The following is an 18083-nucleotide window of genomic DNA, read 5'->3' as shown; positions in this document are numbered from 1 at the left end:
GAGGTTTCCTTCAGGAGATGAAAACTCCCCAATCCCTCTGTGTGCTTGGAGAGCTTTATCTCCTCTGGGGCTGAGGGGGAAGCCCAAGGCAGCCCTGCCTTGGTGTGGCTTGGCCAGAGCTGGGGAATGAGGGATCCCAGGGTGGTTTAAATTCCAAACACTGCCCACAGGAGCTGCTCTGGAGGCAGCAAAGTCCCCAAGCTGTGCTCAGGTGTTTTCCCAGCTGCTGAAGGTGATTTCTGATGTGATGCTTCTGTTTCAGAACAACTCCAGCCACACCTGCCTCAGTACAGGTTTTCCAAGAGCAACAAAGTGAATTTTGAGGGGCAGAGCATTAGGAAGATGAGGGCACCTGGCACAGGGGGAGGGAAGGAAAGATTGAAATCCAGTCTGGGAGGTGTAAAGTTTGAAACACTTCACTTGCTGAGCCTGGCCCAGGTCCTTCAACCTATAAAATCTCTCTGGGATTTTTTGGATGTTTCAGAATTCCTGCAATACTGACTGATTTGCTGATGGAGCAGCTGTAGCTTCTCTTTCTGGCCAAACCTTTCCTCTTTCAAGAATATTTGCAGCCAGTGAAGGCAGTAATAAAGCAATGAATATCTGACTCTTGTATGGAATTGATTAAATATCCCAGAATCTCAGACTGGAAGGGACCTTAAATCATCTTGTTCCACTATCCCAGGGTGTTCCAAGCCCCATCCAACCTGGCCTTGGGGACACTTCCAGGGATGGGGCACCCACAGATGCTGTTAAGGTGCCTAATTTCCCTCAAGGTTATGTCTGAGACGATCAAAATGCTGCCTTGACTCCGGTCCTTGGTGGCTAAACTGAGAGATGTGGTATTTTCAGCCTAAAATGTATTTGAGTTTGCCCAAATCCCCAAGCTCTGCTCAGGGCGGGTGGCTCTGGCAGGGGACGGTGGCTCAGCTCAGAGGGGCACAGTGAAAGCCCAAGAGGCAACAGGCAGAGGATGCAAGGGAAAGGCAGGCACAAGGAAAAAGCTCTTCATGGGCATGGAGCAGCTCTGGGAGGGGGTCAGGGATGGCATCTCCAACCTTGGAAATTTTCAAAGCCCAGAGCAGCCCAAGGGAACTTTGAAATTAGCTCAGTTTTAAGTGGACAGGTTGGTAAGGGACCTACAAGGGCTCCTCCCAGCCTAAAGCATCCGCTTTTAACACTGAGATGAAAAAGCTGCTTATTGAAATGCAGCACCAACCAACAACCCCAGGCCCATCCAGGCCCCACCAGCACAAGGGGATTTGGGCTGGCACCTTTCCAGCATGTCCAGAAACTCCCTTCAAAACTCTCTTCTTTTCATGGTCTGCGGCTGCTCCCTCCAAACCCAGAGGTCACACAGTCCCTGAAGAGCTCCTGAACAGCCACACCAAAATGGCAGTTCACAGGGCAGACATAAAAAGAAGTGGAAATTCATTTTTGTCAAGGTTATCGTTAGAATTTATTGATATGAGACAAACTTTGTATGTCACCATGTCAATGGAGGAACAGCACGTCCAGATGTCACAGAGGCACAGGGACACTCCACGCCCTGGGAGCTCCCAGCTCCGGAGCACAGGAGACCACACACATGGCTGGGTGGCGCTGGGGACAATTCCTGGGGCAGGAATGCTCCAGAAACACCTTGGCTGAGTGGTTTACCAGACAACAGCACCCAGCGGGCTGCAGCAGGGACCTGCTGGCTCTGACTCCCACAGGGAAGGGCAGCTCACCCCAAGCCCCTCCAGTCACAGGCGGGGGAAAAGAAAACCTGTTTGGGGGTGAGATTCCAGGAATCCCTGCAGAGACATGAGAGCACTCGGGCCCTCTGGCTCCTCAGCCCTAAAAGGGCTCAGAGGAGCAGCTGGGGTGGGGACACCCCCAGCAGGACAGCCCAGGCATGGCTGGAGCCTTCCCAAGGAGCAGACACAGCCATGCCACGCTCCAGCCTGGCATCTGCCCATTCAGAAGCAGAGTTTTTCTTTTAGCACAATTATCCCTGTGTTGTAACCACTCAGACATTCCCCTCTCAGCAGTGCCCTCTTGCAGCACAGCCAGCCAGTCATCTATGCTTGTGGCTAAGATGAAAATTATCTTTATAATCTTTACTGGAAATACATTTTATGCTGGATTCTACTTAAAAAAAAAAAAAAGCCAAGTGCTGAGCTTTCATCTTCTCCCAGCTTATGAAATATTTGGTTTGGTCCTAAGTATCTTGCTAAATGATTAGAGAGGGAATAGCAGAGTATTCCCCAGGCACCTGGTAAATCCACAATGGATTTATTGTAGAAACACACTGAATTCTCTAACTCACTCCAAATGGATTTCAGAGCCCTCTAAAACCCTCCAGAGAATGAGCTGTTTGTGACAGGACACACAAAAAGCAACCCCAAGTTCAATGAGTAACCGGCCCGGACTGAGATAAAGGACAGGCCACAGCAGGGGATGTGCCAGCCCAGCCCTGGGGACTCGTGTGACACAGCAGTGACAGAGCCTGGCACCAACCTGCTGCACACCTGGAGAGGAACCTCTGGCTCCAGACACACACCTGTGACCTGTGTGCTCCTCCTGTCCCTCTCGTGGGAGCTGTGACAAGTGACAAAGAGGGTTCTGCTCTCAGCCACCCGGTTCCACCAAATCTAAGTTCCCTCTCACACGTAACAGCATTGATTTAGAGATCTCATATTGATGGGTAATTATACAGGATTAATTGCACATCAGTCCATTGTGGCTACAAGTTCATTAGGTTAATAAATCTACATAGTGACAGTAGTACAGTATCAGCTACTTCTCAATACAAACTCCCTACCCTAACCTTAATTTGTAGGTCAGAGGAAGACCTTCTAACACAGTGACCTCCCAATGACCTTTAACATTCATTTTAAAATCATTTTTTCTAGAAAACAAAACAAAACAAAAAAATCCAGTGTGGGGAAAACGCACATATATAACCAAAGCAGTGCTTAACAACCACAGGAAAACAGAACATCATCTTGGACTCTTGTTTCAGCATCTTCTGTGGACCCTGGCAGTGTCACTCCCAAAGGGTTCCTAAATGCTCCGTCAGTTCCCAAGTCCATTAAACCATTTCCCAGCTCCAGATGTTTCTGGCCTCTCACCATTGTCTGTAGCGAGAGCACACAGAAACACTTGCTCATGTGCACAAGACTTCCATCAGATTCCATGGAATAGCTCTAGAAGGCTGCAGTCTTTCCTTCCAGAAACCTGTTCTCAAGTGGCAGCACTCTCACCAACCGGCGCCTTCTCTTCCAGCCAGGAGAGAGCTCCGAGTCCCTCCAAGTTTCACTCATTCCTTTTGCCCAAAGGTGTGTGGGCATCCAATAAAACCCCTCTCACAGTATTCCCAGGAAATGATTCAGAAGAGGAGATGATTTTTCAACCAAATGAGATCCTCTGGTCCTGTGTGTCAGACCATGGCCAAGAGAATGAGCAGCTGCCATGGACGTCCCAACTGAAATAGGGCCCAGTCAGGGAGGGGAGCGAGGTGGCCTGACTGTGAGGGACAGGCAAAGAGACCCCAAAGTCACTCTGTTCTCGACACTTGGCCTCTTTCCTGGAGTCAAATGTTTGATTCCATTTGTTCTAGCAGGAACAGGTGGATCATGTCAAAAGTGGGACGATCTTTGATATCCCTGCTCCAGCATTTCAGCATCAGGTCAAACACAGGGTTAGGGCACAGAGGAGTCTGGGAGAGATAGATCTGAAAGGAAGAGAGTCACAGTATTTCAGTGGGGTTCTCACCAAAGAGCCGAACTTTTACCTAACATCAAAGGACAGTTTCATTCCAGGTTTGCAAGACACAGCCACCATGCAGTGTTTGGAATCCCTCCAGCCCAGTCTGGCAGTGGAGTCTGGATGGAGCCTCTCAAACAGCACCACGGACACTTTGCCAACTTGTCTGATGAGCTGGTCACAAAACAGGCCTTTGTCCCCCAGAAAACATGAATGCTTCTGAGGGACTTGTCTTCCAAGAGACAGCAAAACACAAACCAAAACCAAATTTACCACAATAAAATCCAAGTACTTTCAACTCACCGCAGACAACCCATGAGGCTTTCTAAGCATCGTGACAGCTTGTTAGCAGAGACAGAAAAAACACCTTTTAGAGCTTATCTACAGCACAGCTTGGCAGAATGATTTCACTTCTCCCTCTCATTTTTCAGGCTCACTTCTTTTAGGCTCTTGGCTAACCATTAGTATTTGGGAGATGGTGAGTAAATCCCTCATCATTTTATTTCCCTCAGTTCCCTGGTGCTGAAGGTGAATTTTGGGGAGAACTGTTCTGAACTGGTACTCCACAGCTTTGGGTACTGAGGAGATGGAGTATCCTGCACCATCACTGGTCTCTATTGAGGACAGCAGCAGTGGGGACAAAATGACACAAAAGCCCTTCAGCAGCTGGAGATGGCCAAAGGCTTCTCGGCGTGTGTGGAGATTCTACAGGGAGAATCTAAACCCCTGGGAACTAACAACTGCTCCTTCCCACCACAGCTCCCTCCTGCTTCCTCATCTTTCACAGGGAATGTTGGTGGGAGAGTGCTGACAGAGGAAAGGAGCCAGAGGATTGTGTGGGAGAGCTTGGAAAAGCTGAAGACAGGGCAGAATGAAGTGGTTTAGAACAGGAAATAAGCAGGACAGGGTCAAGGGATTCTTCCAGTGCGACTCCGAGAGAGGAAAACCGGTGCAGTGAGCCCCAGAAAGGGCGAGGAGAGGCAGGACAGGTGAGAAGCTGAGCAGAAGCAGAGACTGCTGCAGGTGAGGTGAGGGCAGCAGGGAGGCCCTGCTGGATGGGAATGGCCGAGTGAAGGAAGGTTTGGCTCCTCACCTGCCTGCCCTGGCTGCGGAAGAACTCCCCGGTGTTCTCGATGACCTGCTCGTCCGTCAGCAGGCTGTAGGGCTGCTCCTTGCACAGCACAAACATCTCCCACAGCGTCACCCCAAACGCCCACACGTCGCTGGCCGTGGTGAACTTGCCCTGTGGACAGAGAGGATCTGCTCAGCCCAGGGGTCCACTCAGCAAAACCCCCTCAGCCTGCACGACGATGCACCTGGGGAAATGCTCCAAAAAGAGCCAGCACGGCAGGTGAGCTGCTCCCAGCCACACACACCGCGGTGACAGGGCTGTTTGTAGGGCAGCAGTAGCACCTGGGGGTCCCACAAGCCCTAAGAAGGTGCAGTTTTCACAGGGGAAAAGCTTTGTACCAAGGGGCAGGTCCCAGAGAAGGCCAGAGGCTTCTGTCCCTCCTGAGACAGAAGGGCTTCTGTCCCTCCTGTCCCTGTCTGTTTGCAGCAGAATAAAAAACTGAGGGAGGGGGGATAGTCACTGCCTACCTCCACCCAAAACACCAGAGCTCACAGAAAAGCCTTTGAAAGGGAAGCAAAGCCCTCAGGGTGAAAGCAGAGCCGGAGCAGACTCCAGACTCTTAGAGAAAGGCACAAGATAATTTTGATTTTTGCACATGTAAGAAGCCAGTGACAATCTTCTTGCTGTCCCTGCTTTCTGTCTTCAAAAAATGTGCCCAAACTGGCTGTGTTTGGAACAGTGTGTTTCTGGAGAAATAAAAAGATGATTGCTCAGAAAAATAACACAAAACACTTGAGGGGCTGGAGGGCCTGTTTGGGCAGAAAACCTCCCAGCCCCACTTCACTCAGCCTTATCTGGCAACCCTTGCAGTCTGTCGAGGTTTGGAAGAGGTTCACTCAGGGAAGATGGGAGTGATTTGTGGTTTAGATGCAGACATAACCAGGAAAAGAGGGTGGATTTTGGAGAGCTTGGGCCTGGCAGCCTGTATAGCAGAGGTAGCTACAATTCTTCTGGGTACTTGGAGACCATGCTGTAAGAAGGTAACTTACCAACTACTACAAGGAAAAAAAAAATGGTTAAATATCCTCTAGACTGGATGTATTTGGGCTGTGGAACAATCTCCTGAGGGGAGACAGCAGGACACTTAAATGTGAAAAAACCCCACAACCTCAAACCAGACCTGGCACTTGAAACTCAGGAAGTTTTGTCCCTGCCCCTCTCAGCTTCCCAGCTGGGGGAGTAAGCAGACAAAGGCAACTTCCTTAAAATTCCAGCAGGAATGCCAGGCATTAATGCCCAGATGAGGCCTGAGGGATGTGATGTCGTCCAGGGAGACCTGAACAAGCTCGAGCAGTGGCCCACAGGAACCTCAGGAGTCTTCACCAGGCCCAGTGCTGGAGCTGCCCCTGGGTCAGGACAAGCCCCAGGATCAATCCAGGCTGGGCTGAGCAGAGGGAGCAGCCCTGGGAGAGGGACCTGGGGCTGCTGGGGGTGAGAGCTGGACCTGCCCCAGCCCTGAACCCCCTGCCCTGGGCTGAGCCCCAGCCTGGGCAGCAGGGGAGGGGGATTGTGCCCCTCTGCCCCTGTGCTCAGCTCAGACCCCACCTGCAGAGCTGCCCCAGCCCTGGGCCAGCACAGGAGGGACCTGGAGCTGCTGGAGAGATCCAGAGGAGGCCCCAGGGGGATCAGAGGGATGGAGCAGCTCTGCTGGGAGGAAAGGCTGGGAGAGCTGGGAGTGTTCACCTGGAGAGGAGAAACTTTGGGGTGAGCTCAGTGTGGCCTTGCAGGGCCTGGAGGGCCTGACAGGAAAGATGGAGAGAGAAGATTGACAAGGGCCTGGAGTACCAGGACACAGGGAATGGCTTCCCACTGCCAGAGGGCAGGGCTGTATGGGATATTGGGAAGGAATTGTTCCCTGGGAGGGTGGGCAGGCCCTGGCACAGGGTGTCCAGAGCAGCTGTGGCTGCCCCTGGATCCCTGGAAGTGTCCAAGGACAGGCTGGACATTGGGGATTGGAGCGGCCTGGGACAGTGGGAGGTGTCCCTGCCCATCCCTGTAGGGGTGGGACTGGATGATCTTTAAGGTCCTTCCAACCCAAACCATTCCATGACATTCCAGGAGTATTTCCAAGGGCATGCTCCTTTCCCAGGTTATGAGTTATGGCCAACACAACGCCATGGATTTCTCACCAGGGGCCACGTGCAGCACAGACATTGGTGGTGACTGGCTGGCACACAGCTGTGTCACTGCTCCAGGGGCACACTGAAGATCAGAGGAAGGAAGAAAGAGAGGCTTTGTGCAGTGCCTACCAGCAGGATGCTTTCCCAGGCCATCCAACGGATGGGCAGCACAGCTCTCCCCTGGATCCTGTAGTAATCCCCACTGTAAAGGTTCCTGCTCATGCCAAAGTCTGCAATCTTGATGGTGTAGTTGTTCCCCACCAGGCAGTTGCGAGTTGCCAGATCCCTGTGCACAAAGTTCAGGGAAGCCAAGTACTTCATCCCCGAGGCGATCTGGGTGGCCATGTACAGCAGGTTGGAGTGGCTGCAGTAAAGGAAAATTTAACAAAGAAAAATCAGTGGAGTTCCCCCACAGTCAAGACTTTATTGTATTTGATGTGTTAGTGACCTGTTGTTTTATTTTCTGCCATAACAGTGGAACTAAACTGTCTCATTTCAGGGCATGAACAGCCAGGATCCTGAGCTGACTAAGCAGGAACAGACAGGCTGTCCCTGAAATTCAGGCCTGCACAACGTGACATCCTTTAGATTTATTTTTTTTCAATATCAAACATTAATCTCGAGATTTTCAAAGAGTTCATGCATCAAAGCACCAACTTTTTGCAGAGAGACATGAAAAATTAAGCTCAGAGTCTCATATCTCAAAAACCACTTAGCCTGATATTTCAAACAACACCACTACTGAATGCTTATATCAACATAAGTGTGTCACTTCACATTAAAGAGAGCTGACTTGGTTTTAAATATGCTAAAGATTACTGAAAATAGAAACAGATGCATTTTCCATCTAATTTAATTTTAATTCCTCCATTAGCTAAATGAAAAATGGATTAATAAAGCTGCAGGATACAGGGAGAGTTTGGGCCATCAGACTCTCAGCATTCTTCCCACACTTTTGTTCTGTGCTGCTCAGCCTGTTTCCCACTGCTGATGCTCAAATGCTTCACACGACCATGTGCTCATCAGAACATACCTGATAAACATCTCACAGTTTGTATGTTTGCAGTAAAGGTCAGAAAAAGAGATCTTTGCCGCTAGAACTCAGAGAAAAAGGAGACTATCATAGAATCATGGAATGGTTTGAGTTAGAAGGGACTTTAAAGATCATTTTGTTCCACCCCTGCCATGGTGGGGCACATTCCACTATCCCAGGTTGTTCCAAGCCCCAATATCCAGCCTAGCCTTGGACACTTCTAGGGATGGGACAGCCACAGCTTCTCTGGGCACCCTGAGCCAGGGCCCCACCATCCTCTGAGTAAAGACTTTCTTCCTAAAATCCAATGTAACCCAGTCCTCTGGCAGTGTAAAACCATTCTCCCTGTCCTGTCACTATCTGTCTGTATAAAAAGTCCCTCTTCCTGCTTTTCATAGGCTCCAGAGCAGTAACTCTTCCGCTCACTTGTACCCTGACAGCCTGGCTGTTGGCCTGTGGCACAGGAATGGGCACAGCCTCCAAGATCCCAGGTTTTCCCTTCCCTTGCTCCGCTGTGGCTCCCCCCCTGCCTGGGGCTGCTCTCCCCATCTGAGCAGTCCCATCTTTCCTGTCCCACCTAAACCCTGCAGGGTCCCATCAGCAGCTTCCTCTTGGTTCCTGCCCCCCTGCTCAGGGAGTTCCCAAGACCCCACACAAGCACCATGAGCAGAGGGACAGGATGGGATGGGACAGACTCCTCAGCAGAGTCACTGTGGTGCCTCAGGGCAGCACCCCAAAGGCAGAGGAGCAGAGCTGCCTTTGGAAGAGCAGCAAAGCTGATGGAGAAGAAGATGGGGGGGCTTAGCCTGGAGAAAAGGAGGCACAGGGGGGACCTGGTGGCTCTGCACAACTCCCTGACAGGAGGGGGAAGCTGGGCTCTGCTCCCAGGGAACAGGGACAGGAGGAGAGGGAACGGCCTCAGGCTGGGCCAGGGGAGGTTTAGGTTGGATATTGGGGGAAAATTTCTTCACCAAAATGTTGTCAGGTCTTAGCACAGGCAGTGCTGGACTCACCATTCCTGAAGGGATTTAGAAACCATGTAGATGTGGCACTTTTGGCACATGGTGGCCTTGGCAGTGCTGGGAGAACATCAATGATCTTAGAAAGCGTTTCCAACTTAAATGATCCTGTGACCAGACAGCCAGAGACAGCAGGGAGATGCATTTCAAATACCAAAGAGCCATAAGGACTTAAGGATGTGTGATCCCTGTGCATGAAAGGGCTGGTCACCACCTCTGATGCAGCAAATCCTGGCTCTGGGAGACAGCTGGAGTGGCTGGACCCCGTCACATCCGACAGGCACCAGCAGAGCCAAGCTGCTCCTTGGGCAGGGGGACTCCTGTCACTGCCAGGACACAACCCCTTCAGAGCTGCCTCTGTGTGACACTCTCTGCCTGGGAGGGATAAAAGGGGAGGCTGAAGGATCGGTGAGAGCTAAGTAATGGAAAGCAAGGAAGAACAATGTGTGTGACAGTGCTGAAGTCAGATAAGAAGCAAAGAGGAGATAAAGAAAGAACATTTTGAGGCTTTGGCCAGGAAAAAAAAGCCACAAGTCTAGAGGTGAATGAGGTTTCAGGTGGGTAGAAAGGGCAGAAGACTGGAGAGAGCTGGAATCTATTTCTACTCAGATGCAAATCCTGTTTCCTCCTACAGCTCCTGGCATGTCCTGACTGCAGGACACCAGGTTAACACTCCTGACAGGACCACTGACGGGTCCTGGGAGCAGGGCTGGTGTTGTCTGGCCATGGTAAGGTGCAGCCACCTCCTAACCAGCACATCAGAGCTGGCTCTGCCTGCCTGCCTTGTGCCTGAACCACAAATCCTTTGGGGTGAACACATCAAAGGCTCAGCAATGCTGCAGCTTCTGGTCAGTGCAGGGCTCCTTATCAAGCAGAATATATTAGTCCTACATGACTCTCCTCTGAGGAAAGCATTTCTGCAATAGCAGAGATGCTTTTATGGGTGATTTAATCCTTCCATTGAGGAGGGAGACAAGTGCCACTGCTGACAAAAAGTAGTTTTCTTTGCCAAATATTCTCCTTCTGTTGGCTGATGAAATCTTCTCCTTACTGAAGCTCCACACTCAGCTCCTCTCATGCAATATTTTTTGGACACCAGAGAACATATGAACCTTCTTAAAAGCCTAAGAGACAGTCTTGATTTTTATCCCAAAATTCTTGCTGTAATGCAACTGATTTTCATACCAATGAAATATTTGATGCAAGCCCACTAACATAAAGAGATGGTCACCTCAACAAATACACCTAAGATGGTCTCTGTGACCAGAAGAGCTCTCTCAGGGACACTTCAGGGGTACACAGACCTCCAGAGGCCTCAGGAACAGCCCCACACCAAGCAGGACTGGTGTCCATGTGACACAGCAATGGCCAGGCTGCAGGAAGGTCCCTGCTGGGAAGGCACAGCAGATAAAACTGGCAGCTCTGTATTTCTGATCTATCCCAACAGGACAGGCAGTTTCTCTTACGTGACACAGGGGATGTTGTTTGAAATGGCAAATTTGCTGTAGATCTCCCTCTGGGACAGGAACTGGTTGAGGTCTCCGTTCTCCATGTACTCTGTGATCATGCACAGGGGGTCGTCCCGCACGCACACGCCCAGCAGCCGGATGATGTTCGGGTTCTTCAGCCGGGACATGATCTTGATCTCCTTCAGGAAGTCGTTCCTTGTAGAACAGAAAACACCTTTGAACCCTCAACTGTTCCTTTGTCTGAGGACAGCACAAGGTGTTCTCAGTGCACAGTAATTTACACTTTGCATGCACAGGTGTGCAGCTGGCTCTGAGCTCGTGTTCAACACTGACCTCTCCCAGCAAACAGGATTAATGCAGCACTTCAGGCTGACACTCCAGCTTCCCCTACCCCCCTCTCCCTGCTGTGTCCTGCTCCTCCCATGAGCACATGGAATATACACCACAGACACACAACACTGCCACAGCAGCCCCCAGGGTTAGCCTGTGCTTGGGGAGTATTTGCTTTCCTCCCCAGCTGGCTGGCACTGCAGGTGCACTTACCTGGCTGTTTTGTTGACATCTGATCTCAGCATTTTCACTGCCACAAGAACTGGCTGGTGAGTGAATTCTGAGGATGAGACTCCCAGGAATTCCAGCAGGCCATCAGCTTCACAGAGGTGCACCTGTAGGGCAGAAGGCAGAGGCAGCTGTAAAAGCACACACAGGCAGAAAAGCAGAGGAAAACAACATCGCAGCCAGGTCACTGGTTGGTCACTGCTGGCAGAATGAACAAGTGAATGATCTGGTGAAGGTGATACAGCTGTGACCGGAAATGACCCAAGGGCTGGCCCTACATCCTGACATAACATGTCCAGGATGTAGGAGCACACAGGGATCAAAGACAGAGGAGTCCCCAGCACACTGGATTTACTGCACTGGGGCAGCCCAGCTCACCCAGCACCTACTGGGGATGTTCAGGAAGGCCCCTGAGCCTCAATGTGTCTGCTCTGCACTAAAGCATCTCACACAACCCCAGAACCATCAAATCATGGCCTGGCTTGAGGCGTTGCTCAGACTTCACTAAGTAACGTCCGAGAACAACAGCTAGTTATCCAAAATCCTCAAATTCCAGAGGAAAAAAAAAAGGAGAAAAATGTGTGCATATGTGGCCCTGATATGAACACCTCACCTGTACATATACCCAGAGATAAATACATAAATACTCTAATGACTACACACAATTCCAAATTTCTTCCAATAAATGAATGATTAATAATATAAAATTACTGCAAAGGTTGTACAAGAAGGAGTGACGAGACACTTGTTTAAGAAGTTACCAGAACGTGCATCCAAATGGAGAACTGGGTGGGGAAAGCAGACAGACCTGAGGGTGTGGATAGGAAAAAGGACTGGAAAGGGGGAGCAGACTGGATGCGTCAGTCAAGGACTTGCAGCAGTGAGGGGAATGTAATGGGAGCAAATAATGAATTTTGTATGAAGAGAGCAGCAAGAACTTATGTCACAAGCATGGTGAGGAGAAAAATGAGACAGCAGAGAAAATGGGACAAACCTGCAGAACGGGAACGAAGGTACAAAGATGCTGCTGCAGTCCCACAGAGAAAGAATCTGCTGTGGGGAAAGTACAGTCATGAGACCTGGGGCAGGGAAGAGCCACAGGACTAAGCACTGGCAATTCCCAGGTGATGTGTCACCAGGGAGGAGTGGTGCTGCTTTCTTGGGAGCAAGGAAAACAAAAGACTGAAAGGAAGGAAAAGTGGAGACCAGAAAGAAGCAACGAGCCCTGTTTCTAGGAGCACACAGAGCCAGAGCAGTGGAGCAGAGCACGTGATGGCCAGTTTGGGAAAGATTCAGGAGGTGAGAAGGAGAGATAGGAAAAGGCAGTGCAGCACATCTGCAAAAGAGCCTGTGATACATGGAAAGGAACAGGCTCTGAATCCATCCTCAAGGAAAATGGCGATGGGAGAGCCATCTCCAATCAATACAGAGGAGGAGTTATTACAGTTATTAGAAGGACAGCATGAGAGGAAAGGAGAAACCAGAGGCAAACCGATGAGAAAATCCTCTCTGTCCCACTTTTGGAGCACACAGCAGGATGCAGGCAACAGCAGAAGGGGCTGCACTGACAGCCAGGTGAGGAGGCTGAAGATGTCAGCACCTCCCCAGAAAACAGTGAGTCAGAAAGAAGTGAGGGGACAGGAGAGGGGCTGGGGTAGGGAAGGTGGAGTGTCAGAATGGAAGAACCACAAAGATGGGAACATCACAGAGCAGGAAGCAGTCAGTGTTTGCCAAAACGTAATAGAGAAGCAGAATTTAAGGCTCTAAGTGAACAAAAGCTGGGAAGAAAAAAGACAGTGGGAAAGTGAGAGCAGGAGAGAGAAAGACCTGCTCAGGATGGAGCTACAGATGGTGTGAAAGTGAAGCAGTGAGAGAAGAAAAGGCGAGGTGAAAATGTTGACAGCTTGAAAGGAGCTCAAGGACCAAAGGGAAAGCTTGGCAGATGACAGATGTGTGCATCATTCTGCCTGAGGCTGCTGACAAACTGGGACTTGAGCAAGCAGCAATGCCAGAAAATACGAGGGTGCCACAGTGCTTGGGAAGTGTCTGTCTTTGCTTGGGTCAGTGTGAAGAGCACCCCCAGAACCTCCAACCGTGACTGGGAAAGCTGTTTTAGCAGCTAGGATCGGTGTTAGCTGGACTGTGGAGAGTCTCCAAACCCACATGTCCAAAGGTGGGCGACAGCCATCACATTTAAGATGTCCACGGAAGATGTGAAAGTTTGGATTCCTAACCCTAGGTGGGAATTAACAGAGATAAAGAGAGCAAACAGAAAATGTCTGCAAGTTCATCTCCTGATAAAGACCCCAGTGGTACTGAGCAGAGCCTCACAGCTGCACAAGGCTCACTGGGACATCAGCTTTTCCCAAGGGCAAGCACACATTTTAACTAAAACTGGAATGCAGAACCCTCAGTCCCACCGAGCAACACCTCAGAAGGTTCCTCTCTGCCAGGCACCTCCTTTCTGCTGAAGGACAAGCAGCAGAGAATGGCTGTACCTCTCCAAACTGTCCTTCCCCCAGCTTCTCCTTGAGGCGCAGCTGCTGCCGGGGGAATTCCCCCACGGAGATGTCCTTCTTGGTAAGGGAGTCCACGGTCAGCGCCGGCACCGCGTACATGTTGTTGCCGGTCACGCCCTGCAGGTGCACGATGTCAGTCTCGGCGTAGTGCGGGACGTTGTTCTGGAAGCCTTGGTGAGGGGTGGACTTGGTCAGGTCGGGCTCAGCGTAGTCCCCACTGCACACTGAGGGGAGGCAAAGGCAGGTGAGTCACACACTCGCTCCCTCAGAACCAGTATGGCCCAGTTTGCATGCCTCCCAGTCCCACGGCTTTGGGAATGCGGCCACGTGCTGCCTTGTACTGAGGGACACCTGCATGGGACACACTGTTCTGCTTTTACCAGAACAATACCTGTGAGCTGCCAGCAAATTCCTGCTCGACACAGCCTGTTCTAGCCAGCCATGAGAGCTACAGTTCCTGTGCAGACAGGGAAGCAAGTCTGAAGTGACTTTCTGTTTGATTCATCCCAAGTACAATCAGTTCGCATTACCTGACACAGGGATGTTGTTTGCAACGTCAAACTTGCTCTGGATTCTCTCCTGCAACAAGAACTGATCGAGGCTTCCACTTCCCATGTCCTCAGGTAGCAAACTCCTCTCCCTCTTACAGCTATTTCACATAAATATGGGATAATGCTTTAGCATTAACTCCCCGTAGGGTCAGTATTACACAGAATATTTGTTCTGCTTCAGATTCACACCCTGGCTCAATCCAATCAGTCTCCCTGTGTAGAATAATGCTGGATCTTAGCAACTTGTCAGTGTGAGGAATGCAGCACTGCCCTTCTATTCACTGATGAGCACAAAACCCTGTTGGAAACATTCCCTTCTGTGTGGGCCCAAAAGCTCCCCGGGGGCTGGAAGCCAGGACACCATGGACAATTCCCTGCTCTATTTCCTTCTGGTTTTTCTACAGGAATTCCAAAGAGCCCTGGCTGCAGAAAAAGATGTTAAAGGTCTTCTCCCAAGAGTGCCACAGGAAGCAACTCCACAAATGATGTGTGGTTGCTCTGACTGCCCAAACCAGCTGCTAAACGATGACCTGGGTAATACATAATCAGTCTTCAAATAAAACAGTAAAAGGCCACCACACTCCAGTGGGACTGCTACTCCAGCTGTCACAGCTCCACGCCAAGAAGTGCCAGTGTTCCACAATACAGCCTGAGGTCCCTGGGTTATTGCATTACCCAGGAGCCAAAGATGGCAACTCAGACACTGACAAATGGCACATTTTACAATCTGACAGAAATGACAAAAGAAGAAACATGCAGCTTCTGGACATTGAAGACATTACCTGAATCCTCTGCACTCTGGGAGAGCTCTGGAAGCTTTTGGAGCAGTGTAGCTGGCTGGTGATATTCCAAATCCAGTGGGAAAGCACGTTCATAGGTGGGATTTGACTGGTGGATCTGGGTCTGGTTGTTGGCAATGGTGTAGCTGTAGAAGGAGAGGCGGACAGTGGCATCCTCCTCCAGGATTCGACGTGGGGCCTGCAGAGGAGAGGGGAAAAAAACCCCCAGAACACTGAGGCAATGCTCCATTGTTAAGTAATGCCTTGGCTGCAACCACAGCAACTTCCAGTAATATCTTGGACAGGGCTGGCATCCTCCCCTGCTGTGAGAGCAGCTTTAGCTACTCCATGGAGCTGGGGAAACCCTGTGCTTTCCACATAGTTCTGAACTCATTAGGGTTAATGATTGATTCTGAACTGGTGTCTACAAAATAGCCCCATTGTTTTACCTTTTCCAACCTTTTCTGAACATATTGCTTCCAAAGAATGATGATTATAATCATCAAGAGCAGCAGAATAATAGCTACAAGGCAGCCCACGAGGATGGAGGTGTTGGAGTCATCTGCCTTCTCCCCTATCCAGGTGCTGGTTACAGAAGATGTGGTTCCTGCAATCACAGAGAAGGAGAATCTGGGGTTAAAGCACCAGAGGTTTTCTGTGCCAGCCAACTTCCTACAGTCTGGTGGAGAAAAGATCCTGGGCAGCTCCCTAAACATTAACACCAGCTGTGTTCACATTTTGCTCTTACCAGAAATTCTCATTTTGGAGGCTCAAAGAATTAAGAACTGTGCAGAGAACTTCTACAATCAAAGATTGCTGTGAGCAGAACAGATTCCTGCAGTGGATCCATCCCAGAGCAGACAGTGCTCAGGGTCTCACTGGCTCCACATAAGTCTCCAGCCCATGCTCTGAGGCAGCCCTGGCCAGCTGAGGCTCAGGAGACTGCCACAGGCTGCCCTGTGCACAAGGCACTGATCAGGCCATCCCCAGATCTCCAGAAATGGAGGGAAAGATCATGTTAACTGGGATGTTCCTGTGAAATTCCCCAACACTTGAGCCCTTGGCATGGCCAGGGGGCAGAAGTCCTTACCCCAGGTGCCCTCAGTAACATTGTGCTCCGTTTCCAGGAGATCCGTGGTGCTTGTGGCTACTGTAACAAAACTGGGATTCACACTTTCCATGTCTGTGGAAGGAAAGGCAGAGTGTCAGCCCAACAAAAGCTCCCCGCTCCTGCCAGCAGTCCCTGCCATCCCAACCCCAGCAGATCAGGAACAGGAGGGGCTGCTGCTGTCTGCAAGATAAGCAACAAGCAGCACCCAGAGAATACCTCCCTAAGGAATGTCCTCTCACTACAGCTGATTAGAGACTTCGGAGCAGAAAGCTACAGCCACACCTTTCCCTGTCAGCCCTGGTGGTTTTCTCCAAGATTTTTGCCCTTTTCCCTCCAGAGCCTTTTAAAGCATCTCATGGCATTGACGTCTCCATCATAGGTAAGACTTAAGGGAAAAAAAAAAGTCAACATCTATTTTTTAATAATCTCCTAAACTTGATCTCATCATCTCTAGATAGACTTGAATTATTCCTAAAAAAAACACTTGGTAAAGAGAAGCAAAAATCAGTGTCATAGCCAGCAGGCAGCTGGGGCAGTAGAGGCAGGTACTGATCTCTTCACTCTGGTGACCAGTGACAGGAGCCAGGGAATGGCTGGAGCTGTGGTTTAGGCTGGAGATGAGGGAAAGGTTCTTCCCCCAGAGGGTGCTGGGCACTGCCCAGGCTCCCCAGGGCATGGGCACGGCCCCGAGGCTGCCAGAGCTCCAGGAGCCTTTGGACAGCGCTGCCAGGGATGCCCAGGGTGGGATTGCTGGGGGGTCTGTGCAGGGACAGGGGCTGCTCTGGGTGATCCTGGTGGGTCCCTTTCAGCTCAGGCTATTCTGTGATCTGTTTCAGAAAGAACAACTGCTCTACAGTCCAGTTTTTGGTTGCCCTGGTCATGCCTCTGCTCATGTGCATCAGTACCAGCCTGGAAAGCATCCACTGGACTTTTCAGCCCCGTTATTGCCCTTTCAGCACCTGTACAACCTCCTCCTTCCCACTGTGCAGCCCACAGTGCCACTCTCCTGTCAACCCCTCATGTCCTGCGCTCCGACACCAGCTCTCCTGCTCCCTGCGCTTCTCCAGGCGTGCCTGACCGCAGGAGCACTCACCTGACTGGAAGGAGATCTCGCTCATCATCATCCAGGTGTCGGCGAAGAAGAAGCGGCACAGGATGGCCTTGCCCACGCGCTGCTGCAGGGGCACGGTCACAAACCTGGCACTGGGGTTCTTGTCATCCAGCACCGTGGCCACCCCCACGGGCTCGGGCTCCCAGTCTGCGATCAGCCGCGGTTTGAACAGACACTCCACCCTCTGGAAAATCTTCACCCCCTTGGAAAACATGTTGTTGCAGTGCACCTGGGAAGAGGAGATTTACTGGCACGTAAATCAAGCCCCAAGGATGTTCCATCCACAAAAATTTTCCATTCCCACTATCTCCCTGTGTGAATGCAGAATGAGCGATTTCTTCCAGTGTGCAATGAGAACACTGGACAAAAAGCTATTCTGAAACAGCTCTGAGTTTTACCTGCAAAAGCTACATTAATGGTCAGATTCTGGCAGGCTCTTCAAAAGGCCCATATAAAAATCAACCAAGCAAACCCTGTACTAAATCTAAAGCCTGGCAGACCAATTCTCTTTGGATATTTAACCTAAGAAGGGAAAGAGAAAACACATCTAAACTCTCAGTGTTAAAAAACTGGTATTATTTGAATTGCTTGACATAAGTAGCTGGAATTGTTAGGCCACAAATTGAACTTTATGTGAACTACAAGGCTCTGTTCTGCAAGTCAAAAATGGATTAGAGTGAACCCTGGAGCTAATAACCTGATCATTAATAATAGTAAAGATGGATTGTAGCGAAACTTGTATGTAACAATCTGATCATTAATAATACTTAGAATAGACAAAGCTGCAGCTTAAATATTACTCAAAGATCAATAGCTGGAGTAGACAGCCCATAGATTGTGTCCTGTGAACTGTAACAACCATGGTAAAAAAACAAACTGCTGAACCCACCAAAACCCCCACAGAAACCAGTCTCAGAGGCTGGTGTGGAAA

The 18083-nt window shown here is 50.3% G+C and overlaps 1 protein-coding gene across 3 annotated transcripts in view; it reads right to left on the bottom strand.

Annotated features, from left to right (window-relative positions):
• Positions 1-1434: 1434 nt before the first annotated feature.
• LOC136299454 (discoidin domain-containing receptor 2-like) overlaps positions 1435-18083 on the bottom strand; it is a 57639-nt gene continuing 40990 nt past the window's right edge. For all 3 annotated transcript variants that reach the window (XM_066201099.1, XM_066201100.1, XM_066201101.1), the window contains 10 exons: positions 17135-17381; positions 16021-16113; positions 15380-15537; positions 14934-15129; positions 13580-13824; positions 11067-11188; positions 10521-10718; positions 7132-7366; positions 4844-4993; positions 1435-3718 (listed from right to left, as the gene is read on the bottom strand). In XM_066201099.1, the coding sequence (XP_066057196.1) occupies positions 3578-3718; positions 4844-4993; positions 7132-7366; positions 10521-10718; positions 11067-11188; positions 13580-13824; positions 14934-15129; positions 15380-15537; positions 16021-16113; positions 17135-17381 (1785 nt within the window). In that variant the 3' untranslated portion in view covers positions 1435-3577. The remainder of the gene's footprint in view (positions 3719-4843; positions 4994-7131; positions 7367-10520; positions 10719-11066; positions 11189-13579; positions 13825-14933; positions 15130-15379; positions 15538-16020; positions 16114-17134; positions 17382-18083) is intronic.

The sequence above is a fragment of the Chamaea fasciata genome, unplaced genomic scaffold, assembly GCF_029207755.1.
Source record: "Chamaea fasciata isolate MVZ Bird 193981 ecotype frontalis unplaced genomic scaffold, bChaFas1.0.hap1 SCAF_20, whole genome shotgun sequence".
Classification (NCBI taxonomy): Eukaryota; Metazoa; Chordata; class Aves; order Passeriformes; family Sylviidae; genus Chamaea; species Chamaea fasciata.
Note: the sequence above shows the minus strand (reverse complement) of the source record. Positions and strands in the feature narration are given on the sequence as shown.